The following is a 17863-nucleotide window of genomic DNA, read 5'->3' as shown; positions in this document are numbered from 1 at the left end:
TCTTATATAGTTCACCAGCTACATCTTGGTGAGGTTGGTGTAAATGCCCAAGATTATTCTGAGCCAGGTTCTGCGTAACCTGAATCAGTTGCCTTAACGTATCCCTCATAGCTTGGATTTCGGTATCAACCCGTCTACCACGGCCAGCCATTAGTTCCTGCATCGGTAGGCGGAACGCTTATTTATAGATTTAAATTAAGTTTCACTATGCAATCATACCAGACTACACGTGCCATTTTCCCTTCTCTCAAGTAGATTTTTTTTTTTTTTTTTTTTTTTAATCCATAAGTAACCAAAAAATTATATAAATATATATATAGTACTACTCCTAACTTGTCAAAGTTAAGACTAACTTCACACATAGATTAGTCGTAAGAACAAAATACTATTTCTAATGATATAAGTCCCATTTGTACGAACATATATTTTAAAAGGATCCAAAACTAGCCTTACACTTTCTAATAACATATACTAGGTTAACCGCGTGTACGATAGTAAAATGGGAGTAGCCCATTGAATAATGGAGGGCTGATACAGACATACAGTCGTGTGCCTTTATTTTACTTCAGCAACTACTACAGGGATACTTATTATATTTCATCTATTAACTCCATCATTTTTCGACTCCATCATTATTCTTTGTTACTACATACAGTAACAACCACATGTATGACATCACAAATAAAGTCAAAGCTTTGTGTAGCTTATACACACATCAAGTAGACAATTATACCCGTATAAGAAAGCCATTTTAATTAATACCTTGCATTATCAAACAACCTAATGAAATAACACACTTGATCATACGGTACTTTTAAACTGCCTAACTAATTAATAAACACATCCCTATAGATCATACAATGATCCCATACTGTCTAAATACTAGAATATGGCTTTATAGCTCACATATCATGGCTAATCTCACTATATTGAGATAATTCTTTCTCGTTCCACACTAATACGATTAATACTAGTGCTCAACTTACTACTCAAATAGTCCTAATTAAAAGGATAAAAGGACTAATAGTGTATTGCGGATCAAAGCATAGACAACTAGTCTAAGGAAGTGTATAAACACCACTTTATAATGAAACAACACTAGCAGTTAAACTAACCATCAAATCGTTCATGTAATACCCACACTTAAGATTCCAATATAATTACTAACTTCAATTGTACGAAATACATGTACAGTTAACAGGCTACAAAAAAACTCGAACAAATTGAGTGTGCGTGATAATGTCAAATATGCCGATCACTTAGACATCTTAATCACTTATTTAATGCACTTTAACAGATCAGTCTATATGCAATACTCCCTTTTTCCACCCTTAGTAAAGGAACATTTTATTTCGTAAACTTTGAAAACAAAATTAAATAATTTTTTTTTTTTTTTTCAAGAATGACATTAGTAAGACTGAAACCAATAGCTCTGGCTACCATTTTGTAACACCCCCATAATCCTCCCTATTTAAAACACCTTATATTTGAGAGTAGAGAAACATTGGGGTGTTACTGCCACGATGGAACGTATAAGGCAGATGAAATAATTAAATAAAAAAAAAAAAAACAGTTTACCTTTTATAGTCTAACTTTGAAAATAAACAGCGGAAGTCTTAAAACGAATATTTCAAATACAATATGGAGACCTCAATAGGCCCCTTCTTAAATCCAAACTCCAACACAAGAAATAAGTTAAGTTAAGCAGTTGCAACAAATTAAAATCCAAAACTAATGTAATACTTAAAGGGAAAAGGTACTTCAAAAATCTATCCCCATGCATGCTTATTTGCAAACCTGTAGATTGCCTGCTCCCCATAATCCCAAGTGAAATTATGGTTCACCGCAGGGCCATCATATAAAGAGACATGGCCAACAACAACAAAGATCAAGTCAGCTAATGCTGAATACGCACTAAAGCAATAATCATTTAGTAATAAACACTCTAGACACTCAATACTATTAAATAATGCACCTCAGGACACGACACTAACTTACCGACTCAACCTTGATTTATGTGAATTAGAATTGGCATTGTAATATAAAAGATTGATCATAGGCCGTCCTTGACCGCACCTAACGATCCTATAAGAGTATCGAAGAGTCCTAGACGTGCCTTCGAATATGTAACTTTAAACTTACTAGAGCGTCCTCTAGTATAAACAACCCTTGAATCAGTATGCATACCCCCGAGAAGAGTCCTTGACGTACCTTCTCTAGGAAGTTTAACTACTTAGTTAACTCGATTTCTGTAGGTAAAAGCGCCCTAGCGCATAATAAAGAGTGCAGGATACTAATACAAAGATTGTCCCTTTACCCATACTACTACTCGAGAAATTATCTCTGAGAGCTTACAAGCCATTCCTTTCACTTTAAGTGCTTTAGTAATTTCCTTGTTATTCAATTTGTTTAGACCTTAAACAAAATATAAATACGCAACATAAGAAACACGACTTCTCTTTTAATTCCTTTAGGACGAGTGATCAAACAATTACGACACTCATTATTAGGCCATTAGTCCTTGGCTCAGAGGTTTTGAGAGACCTCCTAACATACTATGTCTAAACTTAGTCTAATTGACAATAGTAAAACTTGTAAAGACAATAATATGAAAGATCATGCTTGCTTCTTATAATAAACAAACAACGACATAATCCCAAGTGTACGCATCACCACACATTCATTGAAATATAAATAATCCTAAGGCCTACTCATGCCACTAATACTACAAGTACGTTCTAGGACTAGTACGTACCTTTTGAAGTACGAAAACAGATTAAGGGTAACGAGCTAGCTAGAATCTCCCTTCTACGAACTTGGTACCTAAAAATTGTATAATAATACAATTAGTTTCTGGATTACATAAATTAACATCTAAAGTACTAAAAATCAGATTTATATATCTACCTAACAATCTGATTTTTTTAGGCTCTTATAATCTGATAACAAAACTCACTTAAACGTAGTACTTTAAGAGGTTTTTAAAACGGTTTTAATAAATCAAATGTAAACTGATCCATGTACTTCTTTTCATAATGACTTAATTTTATACTTCATACTCCCATTCTGACACTAATTATAGTAGTTAGAATTGTCAAATGCTTAATAGAGTAATCAACCAAACACGTAGCAATAAGGCATCATTATAACCTTAACACACTTCAAAATATTCTACGTGGTATTTACTATTCCAAAAACAACCAAGACCTAGGTAGTTGAAAAAAAATCTGACTTTTGCCTTTGGTTTAAATATTAGTAATCATTAGCAATGATTAAACAACAACAACAATCTAAATATTAAGATGAAACACGACAAACAACAACAACAACACGCAGCAGCAACGCTGCTTCTTGCGGTTGATGTTGCTGCTGTTGTGATGGCTACACAAAGAAGTACCGATAGAAGGCGAGAAGGTGAGAGTACAGATTATTCGGCAGCAATGGTAGGTGTGGCGAGATCGCAGGAACAAGGTACGAGTAGAGAAGGAAAACGGCGACAGTAGAATAGGAAACAACACTACGCGAGAAGGGGATATAAATAAGGGTTTTGGGTTTTCTTTATAATAAAATTCAGATCTTCCCTTAATTTAAAATATTTGGAAATTATAATCTGAACTCCTTTTTAATCTAAACTCCTTTTCTAAATCGTAACCTTGTAAACTAATTGTTTCCTTATTTTTTTCTTGAAATAAAACGTTTTGTTTTTCTTTGAGGTTAAAATAACTTTTATAATATGTATACTCTTGTTTAAAATGTAACATTGCTCTGAATATTTAAAACGTAAAACTCCGTATATTTCCTTGAAATATAAAATAGGGCGACATAAAAATACGGAGTATCACAGGAACATTTAGATATTTTATGGTTTTAAATTACGCATCGAGTAGATGGTCACATGTATCCTTGTTATCTACTCGTAACCTGGCGTTGCGAGACTACTTGCTCAGTTGATTAGATTGCGAGCAAATTTTCTAGACTTCCCTATGAAGGCAATTCGTCTTGATAATGTTGGTGAATTCACTTCTCAAGCCTTTGATGATTATTGCATGTTCATTGGGATAAGTGTTGAACATCCTGTAGCTCATGCTCATACACAAAATAGTCAAGTTGAATCATTAATCAAGCGTCTCCAGTTGATTGCTAGACCATTACTTACGAAGTCCAAACTCCCAATATCTACTAGGCGATATGCTATATTACATGCACCATCATTAATTCGCATTAGACCAATGAGTAATCAAAAGTTCTCCCCATCACAATTTGGTTTTTGGCCATGAACCAAACATTTCCCATCTGAATTTTTTTAGATGTGATGTATATATTCCAATTGCTCCACCGCAACGTTCTAAGATGGGTCCTCAAAGGAGGTTAGGAGTATATGTTGGATTTAAATCTCCATCAATAATTAAATATCTACAACCATACACAGGGGATCTATTTAAGGCTCGATTTGCAGATTGTCATTTCAATGAGTCGATCTTTCCAACATTAGGGGGAGAAAATAAACAGCTGGAAAAGGAAATCAGTTGGAATGAATTATCATTGCCTCATCTTGATCTTCGTACTAAACAATGTGAATTATAAGTACAAAAGATAATTCATTTACAAAGCATAGCAAATCATTTGCCAGGCGCATTTACTGACCCAAATAGAGTGACCAAGTCACATATACCAGCTGTAAATGCTCAAATTAAAATATATTTCCCAGCAGGACAATATCAAACTGCTAGTGAGTCTACAACACGCATGAGGCGTGGTAGACCTATTGGTTCCAAAGATAAGAATCCCTGTAAAAGAAAAGGAGCGGCGATTGATAATAGACAGACCAAGGAAGCAAAGAATTATGCAGGATCTCCATAAGAGACTTTAGACATGACGAATGAAGAAAGGTACCAGACAATATGAAGAGATCTCAACTAATTATGTCATGTCTAGAATAAAATGGAACCGAAGTAAAATCGACATCGATGAAATTTTTGCATGCAATGTAGAAGTTGATGTTATGGATGAAAATGAAGATCAAGAACCAAAGTCAATTGAAGAGTGTACACATAGTGATAATTGGCCAAAATGGAAGAAAGCAATTGAGGCAGAATTAAAATCTCTTGCAAAGAGAGGAGTATTTGGACCAGTAGTCCGTACACCTAAAGGTGTAAAACTAGTGGGACGCGACATAAATGGGTCTTTGTGCGAAAGAAGAATAAAGATGGAGAAATTGTGCGATACAAACCACGTTTAGTTGCACAAGGATTTTCATAGAGACCTGAAATCGATTATGAAGAAACACTCTCTCCCGTGGTGGACGCAACTACTTTCAGATTCCTTATCAGTCTGGCAATAAGAGAAAGACTTGATTTATGTTTAATGGATGTAGTCACAGCCTACTTATATGGGCCACTAGACAATGACATTTACATGAGAGTCCCAGAAGGATATAAAGTCCCAGGAGCAACAAATTCTAGTTCTCGAGAATTTATTACTGCATAAAATTAAATAGATCTCTTTATGGATTGAAACAATCAGGGTGTATGTGGTATAATCTCCTGAGTGAGTACTTGTTAAAAGAAGGCTATAAGAATGACCCCATCTTTCCATGCATTTTTATAAAGAGATTTGAGAAAGGATTTGTAATAATTGCAGTGTATGTTGATGATTTAAACATCGTTAGGACTCCTGAAGAGATTTCACATACAGTGGAATACGTGAAGAAAGAATCTGAGAGGAAAGATCTTGGAAAGACAAAATTTTCTTTTGGCTACAAATGGAGCACCTAAAGAATGGAATCCTTGTGCATCAAAAAATATACATAGAAAAGGTGCTAAAAAGGTTCTCTTTAGATCATGCACGTCCGCTGAGTAGTCCAATGGTTGTAAGATCACTAGATGTGGATAAAGACCCATTCCGCCATCGGGAAAACGATGAAGAAATCATTGGTCCTGAAGTACCATACTTAAGTGCAATAGGGGCATTGATGAACCTTGCTAGTCATACGAGACCTGCCATATCATTTTCTGTGAATTTGTTAGCAAGGTTTAGCTCATGTCCAACTCGAAGGCATTGGAATGGGATAAAACATGTACTTCGTTACCTCTAAGGAACGAAAGATATGAGTTTATTCTTTTCTAAACAGTCTAAAGAAGACTTAATTGGTTTTGCAGTTGCAAGGTATTTGTCTGATCCCCATAATGCTCGATCACAAACAGGATATGTTTTCACATGAGGTGGTACTGCCATTTCTTGGCGTTCCATGAAGCAAACTATTGTAGCTACTTCTTCTAACCATGCAGAAATTTTAGCTATCCACGAAGCTAGTCATGAATGTGTATGGTTAAGGTATGTAATTCAACATATACGAGAAGATTATGGTCTATCCACAGGGAAAGAAGCTCCAACAGTTATGTATGAGGATAATACAACATGCATTGCACAACTCAAGGATGGATACATCAAAGGCGATAAAACAAAACACATTTTACCAAAATTCTTTTTCACCCATGAGCTGCAGAAGAATGGTGATGTACAGGTTCTACAGAATCGTTCAAGTGAAAATTTGACAGACTTGTTTACGAAGGCGATTCCAACTGCTACTTTTAAGAAACTAGTTTACTATATTGGATTGCGTCGTCTGAAAGATCTTAAGTTATGTAATCATGAGGGGGAGTAGATGCGCGCTGCACTCTTTTTCCCTTAACCATGGTTTTTTCCCACTGGATTTTCCTGGTAAGATTTTTAATGAGGCAGCATCGTACACGCAGTAGGAAATATTTTATTTTAATAGAGAAATTTTAATTTTGTATAATGGATATCCAAGGGGGGCGTTTGAAATATAATATGGATGCGCATTATACCCAAGTCAATATCTCCGGAATATTCTGGGGTTCAGCAAAACTCTCACTAGTTGTATCCTATATATATCCGGTACTATATGGAATAAGACACTCAATACTATTCTCTCTCCTCTTTATTCACAACAAATATATGTTTTTTTATAATTTTTACTTATACATAATTCGAGATATTATGATTCAAATTATGCGTTGGGAAGCGTAAAGTCAACCATAATGCAATATTTAAGGAACGAAGGAAGTATAAAATATTGCAACAAGAAACGAGTTGCAATAGCAATGAAATGAAGGAGGCATGACCAATGTTTTTAGGAGGAAAATAGTGTAGGGTGCTAAACTTGACAAGTTGTAACTTTAGGCAATATTAGGACAAGATAGTCATTTTACATTCACTTTATCAAACCTCTAATTGCAAGAAGCTCATATGTTGAGTTTTTTGAGAATTTGCTTTTTCACCCCAAAACTCTCTTCCAAACCTCTCCTAACCAAATACTTCCAATTAGCTTTTTTAAAAAGTCAAACCTCTAATTCAGCTCAAAAAACTTTTTTTTTCCCTCAAACCTCTCATAACCAAACACCCACCATAGAAAAATGGACTTCAAATTTCAAATAACGTAATGGCCTGTTTGGTTAAGAGGATTTCATTTCAAATCCCAGAATTGGGCCAAATTCATTGTTTCGGAATGCAAAGGATTTGGAATTGGATTTGGCCCAATTCCAAGCCTTTTAACACTTAAACGTTACAGCTGGAATTTTAAATGACATGGGAAAAGAAGGGATTTCAAATCCCAAAAATCACGTCTGTCTCTTTCTCTCTCGTGTCTCTTTCTCTCTCCTGCCTCACCGCTCAGGCTCCAAGCTTTCTTTCTCTTGCCTCGCCACTTGAGCTCAGCCTCCATGCTTTCTCTCTCTTGCCTCGCCACTTGATCTCAGTCTTCAACGCGAATCGATGTTTGAGGTACAAATTTCGAACTTTTTGGGTTTGTTTTTCCCCCAATTTCGAATTTTTGGGGTTTGATTTCAGTCAATTCTTGATTAATAAAATGATTACTTGAATTACTCTTTTTTGTGTGTTAATTAATACATTTTTTTTCCAATTTCGATTTTTAGGGTTTGATTTGTCCGAAAAATTGCGAGCTTTGGTTTTAATTTCTGCGGAAAAACGCGAGCTTAGAGTTTGATTTGTGCGAAACAACAGGTATATTATGATATTCATCTCCGTTTTCTCGATCTATATGAATTTAATTTGGAATACATTGTTCTTGAGTGGCAATTTAATTTGGAATACTCATCTGTGTGGTGGCATTTTAATTGAATGGAGAATGGGTATATTTGCAGTTTTTAAAGGGTTTGTATCTGATTTTTGTATGTTTTGTAACTTTGTATCCTGTTTCACTTAGCTTTTCTAAAGGTCCTGTTGTTTTTTTTTCCTTGTTTTTTGCCTTTGTTAAAAACAACTATGACAACCATTGAGCACCCTGGTGATTTGCAGTATGTTTAAGGCCCGATTTTGTGTCTGTTATTTCAAAGCACCATGGTCATTAACCTGGGCCTTTATTGCCTTCATGTTTCTGTAGTTGTTAACAATTATTCTGGTTGCATAACCATAACCATAAGTTCATCATGTTGTATTGAAGGTGTATTATAACTTGTTGTTATATTACATTACATATATATAAATAGAGTATTATTACAGTGTAATTGGCGAGATATGTTTAGTTTAATTGTCTTTCTGCCTCTGCTTATTTTTCTTAAAAGTTGAAGGATGTTGTATGATTGAATGATGTTGGGAATTAGTTGTGTATTTGGGGGATTTTCATGTAAACTTGTATAGGTTTAGCACAAATAATACTGCAAGGGTTAAAATATGGGATGGGCATGTGATGTGGTAGGCGTTTCATCATCTAAGAATAGGTCCTGTAAAAATATTAATATGTAACAAACAAGAGTCACGTTTTTTGCAGTTTAAAATGTCGGATGAAATGAGTATATAAGAGTCACAAGAGCACCCAATGGACAACGATGAAGATATAGAATTAGCTATGGCCGTTGTAGGTTTTATTATAGTAGTAGTTGGGGCATGGTATGGTCAAAGGTATAGGATAAATGAGATAACATGGAATGAATGCGACCGTGCTCAAAGACGAGCTACATGGATGAACACTTTAAGGACTGATAGGATATGTCGAGAGAAATTTCGTCTCGACATATGTCGTTTTGAGAAGTTATGTCATGTTTTGCAAACTAAGGGGGGGCTAGTGACCACGAAATGTCACGGTGAAAGAAATAGTGGCTTTATTCCTTCATACACTTGGCATGATTTGAAGAACAGGACAATGCAAGCCCTCTATGCTCGTTCTGGTGAGACGGTGAGTCGCCAGTTTCACGTAGTGTTAGCATCAATGCTCAAGCTTGGAAAGTACTATATCAAGCAAATAGACCACAACACTAATTATGCTGACGATAACAAATGGAAGTGGTTTGAGGTAATTTCTTATAATAGTAATATTCAAATATATCTTATAGTTGTAATATTCAAATATATCTTAAAATTGTTGATTGAGAATTTAATTTTAGGGTGTTGTTGGAGCTCTCGATGGGACACACATTAAAATGACGGTCTCTGTCGAGGATCGGCGCCCTCGTTATCGAGATAGGAAAGGGGATCTTAGCACCAATGTTTTAGCCACTTGTGATCCAAACATTCGTTTCACATATGTTCTACCTGGTTGGGAAGGATCCACATCTGATCCTCGTGTCCTTCGTGATGCTCTTCGGAGGCCTAATGGTCTAAAAGTACCTAGAAGTAAGATTTAATTTTTTTTAATAATAAATCAATAGGTAATGTGGGTTCAAACCAATAGTTAAAATGTTAAAATTTTATGATTGCAGAAAATATTTTCTTGTGGATTTAGGCTTTTCTAATGCTGAAGGTTTCTTAGCTCCTTACAAAGGTACTCGATACCATTTGAATTTATGGCGAGGGAACACTCCTACATACTACAAAGAGCTTTTTAACTTGCGGCACTCATCCGCTCGAAATACCATTGAAAGAGCATTTGGGTTGTTGAAGAAGCGTTGGAGTATCCTTAGAGATGCTAGTTTCTTCCCCAAAAAAATTCAAATTAGAATCATGAATGCTTGCTTCATCCTCCATAACTTTTTAAGGGAGGAAAACATGGAAGAAACAAGTCTTATGCAAGAGGTAGAAGAAGACCTATTAAATATGGAAGCAATAGACGAAGAAGATGAAGAAGATGATTATATTTTAACCGCTCGTTCAACTAATGAATGGAATGAGTTTAGAGATGACCTTGCTAAGAATATGTTTGATGAATATCTAGAGCGAAGGGCTCAACTTATTTGAATGTAATGATAAAATATTTTATGTAATGATGAAATATTTCTACTGCCTATTATCATACTCATCAGAAACTCTCTTCAGCATCTGAATTCTGGTTTTCTTTAGTTTCTAACATACTTCCTGCTATTTGCTATTCTACTTCCTGCTTATTCTACTGGCTGCTGCTTATTCTACTGCCTGCTTGCTGCTTGTTCTAACTAAGTTTTCAGGTATGAGAAGACAAGGGAAAGAGCCTACTTTACCACCACCCACCCGGAAAAAGGGATACGTCACATGGAACTCTCAAATGGACGGCATTCTCACTTCAACACTTTATGACCAAATTAACGAAGAAAATAAGGGCGATGGAGATTTCAAGTCCCAAGCCTACCAAGCCGTGGTAGATAAGTTGAGGGCGGAATTAGCTATGTCCGTCACTATAGATCATGTCAAGAACCGGATCAAGGTATGGAAGAGACACTATGCTATCATCTCCAAAATACGTACCTACACAAAATTCAAATGGGATGAAGAAAAGAAAATGGTAGTGATACCCACAAAAGACCTCAAAGAATGGCAAACATATTGTCAGGTAATTTGGAGTTTTTCTCGCTTTTGAGTTGCCTCTTTTATTAGATGATGCAACTGATTTATTTCAGAATCTTTATTCTGAATTTCTAACTGATTTTTTTTACCATAACCTCATATATCTTCAATAAACTTTGATGTTCATAGTATGCTGAACAATTACTTGCAATCTTCAAGTCTGGAAAAAACTATGATCAAATAGATGAAACTCTAGCCTAAGTACCTGTTAAAACGTTGCTGTAGTCAGCTGCTCCCCTCACAAAGAAGTGTTACAGATTTGAACTTGTTGCTTGGGCCTGTCAACTGGAAACTTGAAAATTCCTTTGTGTTTAACATGTATGTAGGTTTGTGATAATCTAAGGATTTGTTTGGTGTGCCTTAGAAAAATATGAACGTACAACTCTTAAGTCAAGAGTCTGGTGTTCAGAGTTCTGCTAGCCAATTCAGATTAGATGTTGCTATGAAATTGTTTCCTGCATAAGTTTTTGTTTGATTTTTTATGTTGGTTTGTCTTTGAAGTTGTTTTTTTCCCTTGTTTGAGTTGTTTTTAAGGCCCTGATGTTTGTTTTTGGAGGGGATGCCTTCCTTATACTCTTTTTGATATTAACAAAGTCTTGGGTTTTGATGACATTGTTGCTGTTTCCTTGGAGGGAACTACAATTTGTAAAATGAACTATCAAATGAATTTGTCCTTTACATTGCAGTAGGAATCAACTTTTCTACTTTGCAATAGTGTTGATACAGTTTTCTGCAGTCTCTATAAATTTGCATTTCACATACATGAACTGGATCAGTTGCTTACTTAATTTGACGAATGACATTAATAGATGTTACATTTCCTCCGTTTGAGGAATATGGCCATGTTGTTAGCATTATTTGAATTGGTGATGCGGCTTCTAAGTCTGGACAGGTAGTAGCTCTCAGATTAATTATATTCATCTTTGGCATTCTTGATATATATTTTCTGATTGGATTAAGTTAGTCTTTAGTGAGAATGAGATATTCTGATTGGTAAGATGGAAATTTGGGTACTTTTTCCAATTGATGTTGCTTGTGTTGTTACAATTCTTCAACTGATAACAATATTATAATTGTGGATGATGCCTTCTGTTTATGCTGCTGCTGCTGCTGTTGTTATGGCAATTATTTTGCTGCTGCTGTTGTTGTTGTTTATGACCGTTATGCTTATGTAGAGATTTATGTTCATTCTATTTTTCTATGGACGGGAAGTCCTAGCCGCCTCTGCTTTTCTGAACAAATTCATCGAAAATTGGGAAGATATTTGCACATTATTTGCAATGGATAGAGCTAATGGTGAAGGTGCAGAGCAACATGGTGAATCAACTACTGCAATGGAGACTGAAAGTGAAGTTGGGAGTACTTCCGAAACAATATCTGGAGTGTCAAACAAAAGGTTGAAGAGAGATCGTCTTGCTGATGCGGTTAGTAGTTTTGCTGAATCTTTCAAGGAGTACGTGAGCATGTCACGAAATCCTCCAAGACCAACTAGCCAAGAGATATATGATGTGGTGTCTAGCGTTCTAGGTTTTTCTCGCCACCAAGTCTTAAGGGATGTCAAGCGGTTCGTTAATGGCACAAATGATGAGTTCGATATGCTCAAGAACCTACCGGATGATCAAAAATTAGATTGGATCTTATTATGTGTTGACGGGTAGCATTTTAGTATTTTATGTGTATTAGATTGGATCCTATTATGTTTTATTGAATGTCATATTTGAAATTCTGGATTTGAAATTTCAATCTATCCAAACAATGTAGTAGAATTTGAAATTCTCATGTTTCCCAAACACAAAATTTGGAATTGAATTCCATCATTTCAATTCTAGAAATGGAATTCTACTATTTCAAATGAATGTCGTGTATCAAAACGCAACCTAAAATCAAATCATTAAAGTGGATCGAGGACAATTTCAGAGAGCTCATGATATTAAAAACGATGTCTTACTTGTTTTGAAATTAAAAAACGATGTCTTACTTGTTTTGAGTGTAACTAATCATCCGGTATAGTCAAATACATACCCTAAACTTATGTACCTTACGTTGGACTCAACCTGTGTTGTCACATACTCCATAAATGCACATACTTCCTCATGGACCTCCTCTCATAAATGCAACTCAAGAAACTCCAAAACACACTGAAATGTATCCTAAAAAGTGCTACAAAAAAGCTTCATTTTTAATAATAAAACGTACAGTATATAACAGTACAAACTCTTGTACAGTAGATTCATTTATTATTTTATTTACATAAAGTCAAAAAATTTAGAATGTTTTACAATTTAAACTTCCCTTATTATTATGTTTTTGATTTTTTCTTAAGTGTAAATCAGTTACAAAAGACAGTTAAGGTAGAGTGAATGAATAGTATCAAAAGTCAAAACGTGTGAACTAAAAGAAAAGGGAAGAGGAAGTATTAAGTTTTGTCTAGATGCAAAGTAGAAAGACCAATTGTCCGTTTATGTTACGTTGCTCATCATGATAAAGACGTTGATAAACTTACAACTTACCATCATCCAATGCAACTTCCAGGAAGGAGAGATTTCCTCCTGATAACCTCATAAAATTTTAGAAACAAAAACGAATCTGTATCTCTACAAGAATGACACTAATTTTATCATTTCATTGTCATTATTTGTAAAAACTTCAATTCATTCCTCTAGCATCTTTATCTCACTCTCTATATATGATATATCTCTCACTACTTTTGCTTAAACATACCCAAAAAAAAAAAAAAGGTAGAAATGGCTTTAATCGACGCTTTGCTTGATTTCGAGGATTACTTCCCATCCATGATTGCAAGACTAGGTGCGGAGGCATTCGTTGTAGAGCTGTGTAACGGGTTTCTACTATTGATGGATGTCGAAAAAGGGGTTATAACGTTCGAGAGCTTGAAGAGGAACTCATATTTGTTGGGTTTGAATGATATGGGAGATGATGAGTTTGTTTGCATGTTAAGCGAAGGTGACCTTGATGGAGATGGGGCTCTTAGTCAAATGGAGTTTTGTATTCTCATGTTTAGGTTAAGTCCTGGTCTCATGGATGAATCAAGGCTTTGGATGATGAATTATAATTAATGGTTTGTTAATTATCTTTCTTAAATTTCAAAGGATTATCATTGTTAGACTTTAATTTCTCTAAATCATATATAATGTTTTAATTTCCCCTTCATTAAACTCATGCAATGTATTTACTTCCATAGTGAATTGCATTGGGATTAATATATTAGCTTGTTGTGCTAGCTACTACTCATTTTACATGTTGAACATTGACATGCAAATAAAGTTTCTTAATTTGAGGATTACTATATATGTATATTATGTATGCTTAGTGAGTTATGTTGTTGATTTCTTGTACATGTTGAACTTCACATTGAAACATATCACAAAAAATCCATAAGTGATGTCTTAGACTCTCAAGTACAAAGTCCGTAGCTAGGTATTATATATGTTCTTGATTTATAAGTAATATATGTCTAGGACTCTTAAGTACAAATTATACGACTTAAATTCTTGTGCTCGTAATTTAATTTACAAGTGATTTCTTAGACTCGTAAGTACAAATCCTTAGCATATACGGACTACTTCAATTCGATCTTTTAATTTCTTCTTAATTTGTAAGTGATTTCTTATACTCTTAAGTACAAGTCCGTAGCATATATACTTCTGTTCTTAAAATTCACAAGTGGTGTCTTAGATGACCCTTAACTAGGTATAATTGTAGAAAGTAGGGGAAGTTAATTTCTTCAATCGTACTATTCATAGCTTAATTAAGTTTGTTTTATAGAGGTAACATCGATCACTTAGAGCTAGCCATCCCCTTAATTCTGCAGAGCCTTGTCTTGTCTATGTCCCGGCCTCGTCTTCAGCCTTAGCTTGTTGGTGAATGGTGGCTCATTTTTTAGCAGTTTTGTGAACCGCTTCTCGATCAGTATGTAGAGAGCTAGCTAGCTGCCAGTGGCCATCGTGGTCCGGCCTATTACTGGCGTTATCCTTGGACTTGTCTCAATCGGTAGAATATTAGATGACGTTGGGCCGTTTTGCCTTACATTATTGGGGACAATATATTGTGTTTTTATCTAATCTTGCACAATAATGGCACTATACAAACATGGTTTCTGCTCTTCATTACTGCTCATTTAGGGCCTATATAATAATAATAGTTCGAGTTTCGACTATGTCTTTTTTTTTTTTTTTCTTTCTTTCTTTTTGCGCAAATGAGTCAAATGGGCAATACCACTTGGGCTATGGGCTATGGACTATGAGTAATGATGTTGTTTATTTATGCACAGCTGTAAGTACCTTAAATTTGGCAACTAACTCTATATAAAAGGACAAACGGTAGCAAGCTAAGTGTTAGAATCCAACCTTCCTTACATTCGGACCGTGACACTAAGCGTGGTTACTGAAGATCGGAAAAACAACCTTAAATAATGTCCTTGTAACATGCTAGTAAATGAGAATTTATAAAGCATACATATATACTTAGATTATGTTTCCCTAAAAAAACAAAAAGAACCTACATATGTCTGGCAACCCTAACTGAAAAAATGATTAAATTGATAAGTTAACTAAAATTCAAAAATTAGCAGCTAAAAATGATAAATAACGTATTGGTAAAATTAGTTGCTTAATAAAAACACCTACATATGTTAAACAATGTTTTTTAATAATACCCATGGTCTGTTGGGATAGTTGCATATGGGAGAAGATGGCTATTCCAAATCATCAATTTATAGCTTGGTTAGCCATTAATCATAAGCTGAAAACTAGAGACAGACTGATTAAGATGTCAATATGTGATGACAGTATATTTCAGCTATGTGGTGGTGCAAATGAAACTCATCAACATATATTTTTTGGTATTTACTGCCTTAAAAATACACCACGTTTGTATTTACTACCTTATGAAATTTTATTTTAAATTACTACCTTAAACTTCCAATTTTTTTGTATTTACTATCACTCTACAATTTTCTCATTTTAAAATTGAGATGTCTCTTTCATTTCGATCATTTTAAGTGATTCAAAACTCATTTTTCTCATTTATGTGTAAGGATTATATAGGGATCTTGATTTTAACATTTTGTAAAAGGTAAAACGAATTAAATATTATTTGTAAAGTTTTATAATATTTATGAATCATCAAACGAATTGTTTTGAAATGTTGTTCTCAATGAAATCCCTATAGAAAAAAGGAAAATAATGAACTTTGAATCGCTTTAAGCGATTAAAAATGAAAGAGATATCTTAATTTTAAAATGAGAAAATTGTAAAGTTGTACTACCTCCGTTCCTAAATGATCTTTACGGTTACTATTTGCACGGTAATTAAGGAATTTTGGTGAACATGTGATGGTGGGGTAACAAATGAAAAATGAGTGGCTATAAATTGTCCAACAATGTGAGTGGGTGGAAACTAATATTAAAGTATTGTGAGTGGGTAATTTATGGTGGGCCAAATAGGAGTAAAAATGGAATAAAGTAGGAGCGTAAAGAACTTTCAGGAACGGACTAAAACGGAAAGCGTAAAGAACTTTTAGGAACGGAGGTAGTAGTAAATAATAAATATTTGGAAGTTTAAGATAGTAATTTAAAATAAAAATTTCATAAGGTAGTAAATACAAAAATGGTGTATTTTTAAGGTAGTAAATACCAAACCTATTATTTAAAAAAACATTCTTAAGGAGTATGATATTGCATACAAACATTGATGTTATACTCCGTGAATCTCATGTTTGTTAATTGAATGAGTATGAATTATGATGCTTGTTTGTGACGTTTGTCCACACTATGCATAATGCCGTAATAGAGTTTCTCCAATGAACCTAATGTTTGTTAATTTATCTATGTAGAAAAAAGTTTCATAGTAAGGTTATCAAATCAATCTATACTATTAATTAAATCTCTAAGACAAAGTATGTAAAGCTGCTAATGTGTCACCTTTTAAAATTATGACAAGGCCTCACATCGACAATGACATGTAGGGTGTGCTTTTAACATTTATAAATAAAATTAATGTTGTTGTTAGGGTTCAAACAAAAGACCAACAAAAAGTATACTAGAAAGCTTACCATCTTAACTAAGTATTAGATATGCCTTTAAACTAAACTTAAATATATTTGAGTTGGATAGGATTAGTGTGTATTTATATTATTATTTTTACTTCACTACAAAATAATCATTTTATAGAGACGAGAAATTCGTCTCTATGTAGTCTAAATCCGTCTCAAACTGATGTTTAGAGATGAATTTGAGACAGAAATATGACGTCTCTATAGAGGGCGTCTCAAAAAAAATGAGACAGGATTTTTACAAATCCATTACAAATTTGAGACGGAATTTTTGAAACTCCATATACAATTTTATCTCTGTTTTAATTTAGAGACGAAATTTTAGTAATTTGTCTCAAGTTTGAGACGTTTATTGTATCCGTCTCAAAATCCATCTCTAATTGATGCATAATTTTGTAGTGCTTATTTTATGTTTTTTTTTTTTGGAAAATAAAAGAGATTTATTACCAAAAGGAGAAGAAATCAGGCAGCAGCCATACAGACACAAAGCTTACAATATCAATAGCTTACGGACAAAGCTAAAAACAACAAAACCCCAAAGCTAAGTGCTTAAATCTAACAACAAAAAGCTAAGCTCAGTAGAACATCTGGCAGCAACCCTGCACTGAATATCTCTAAACAGATGATTATGTTAGGTTATGATTCATATGACAAAACATAAATCATGCGGAATAACCATAAAGCCAGGAAAGCATATTATGTACACATAATCATTTAGCATATTTTAGATGCATACACTTTGTTGCGTGCCCTCCCTAGCTGCGCCCGAACCGAACAAGAACAAGTCTTTAGGACTCCAAGTGTCGTCCCCCCGTAGATAGTCCACAGCACGTCCGGATCCGCTTTAAGCTTGACCAATTAGAATCGCCCTTAAGGTAGCTTAGGAATTTCGGCTATTAGGTGCAAGTGTATGGCTGATTTTTCTTCAAAATCTTACCTTTAGAATACTTCAATTGTTTCTATAAATTATGACCCTAGGCTCCTATTTATAGAGGTA

The 17863-nt window shown here is 34.4% G+C and overlaps 3 protein-coding genes and 1 long non-coding RNA gene across 4 annotated transcripts; 3 read left to right on the top strand and 1 right to left on the bottom strand.

Moving 5' to 3' along the window:
* Positions 1-670: 670 nt before the first annotated feature.
* On the bottom strand, positions 671-3837 carry LOC130459432 (uncharacterized). The gene is made up of 3 exons (XR_008918824.1): positions 3398-3837; positions 2756-2823; positions 671-1808 (listed from the first exon to the last, which is right to left on the bottom strand). It is a non-coding gene; the product is annotated as an uncharacterized lncRNA (long non-coding RNA).
* A 1924-nt stretch (positions 3838-5761) lies between these two features.
* LOC110778783 (uncharacterized) lies at positions 5762-6664 on the top strand. Its single transcript, XM_021983343.2, has 3 exons — positions 5762-6076; positions 6159-6165; positions 6267-6664. Exons 1-3 carry the CDS (start codon positions 5762-5764, stop codon positions 6662-6664), a joined length of 720 nt encoding a protein of 239 aa, XP_021839035.2.
* A 2193-nt stretch (positions 6665-8857) lies between these two features.
* LOC110778782 (uncharacterized) lies at positions 8858-10212 on the top strand. Its single transcript, XM_021983342.2, has 3 exons — positions 8858-9331; positions 9423-9651; positions 9761-10212. The coding sequence occupies exons 1-3, from the start codon at positions 8858-8860 to the stop codon at positions 10210-10212; spliced, it is 1155 nt and encodes a 384-aa protein (XP_021839034.1).
* Positions 10213-13297: 3085 nt separating this feature from the next.
* On the top strand, positions 13298-14017 carry LOC110778784 (calcium-binding protein KRP1-like). Its single transcript, XM_021983344.2, has one exon. The coding sequence runs from the start codon at positions 13539-13541 to the stop codon at positions 13869-13871; it is 333 nt and encodes a 110-aa protein (XP_021839036.1). The 5' UTR covers positions 13298-13538; the 3' UTR covers positions 13872-14017.
* The last annotated feature ends 3846 nt before the right edge of the window (positions 14018-17863 follow it).

The sequence above is a fragment of the Spinacia oleracea genome, chromosome 4 (genome assembly GCF_020520425.1).
Source record: "Spinacia oleracea cultivar Varoflay chromosome 4, BTI_SOV_V1, whole genome shotgun sequence".
NCBI lineage: Eukaryota > Viridiplantae > Streptophyta > Magnoliopsida > Caryophyllales > Amaranthaceae > Spinacia > Spinacia oleracea.
The sequence above is the reverse complement of the archived record's forward strand: the minus strand, read 5'-3'. Positions and strand labels throughout refer to the sequence as shown.

Excerpts from the sequence above, each read along its gene's own strand:
- LOC110778782 (XM_021983342.2), top strand. The coding sequence starts at position 8,858 with ATGGACAACGATGAAGATATAGAATTAGCTATGGCCGTTGTAGGTTTT. Across the intron at positions 9,332-9,422 it reads ACAAATGGAAGTGGTTTGAG|GGTGTTGTTGGAGCTCTCGA; the intron begins GTAATTTCTTAT and ends ATTTAATTTTAG. Across the intron at positions 9,652-9,760 it reads TGGTCTAAAAGTACCTAGAA|GCTTTTCTAATGCTGAAGGT; the intron begins GTAAGATTTAAT and ends TTGTGGATTTAG.
- LOC110778784 (XM_021983344.2), top strand. The coding sequence starts at position 13,539 with ATGGCTTTAATCGACGCTTTGCTTGATTTCGAGGATTACTTCCCATCC.
- LOC110778783 (XM_021983343.2), top strand. The coding sequence starts at position 5,762 with ATGGAGCACCTAAAGAATGGAATCCTTGTGCATCAAAAAATATACATA.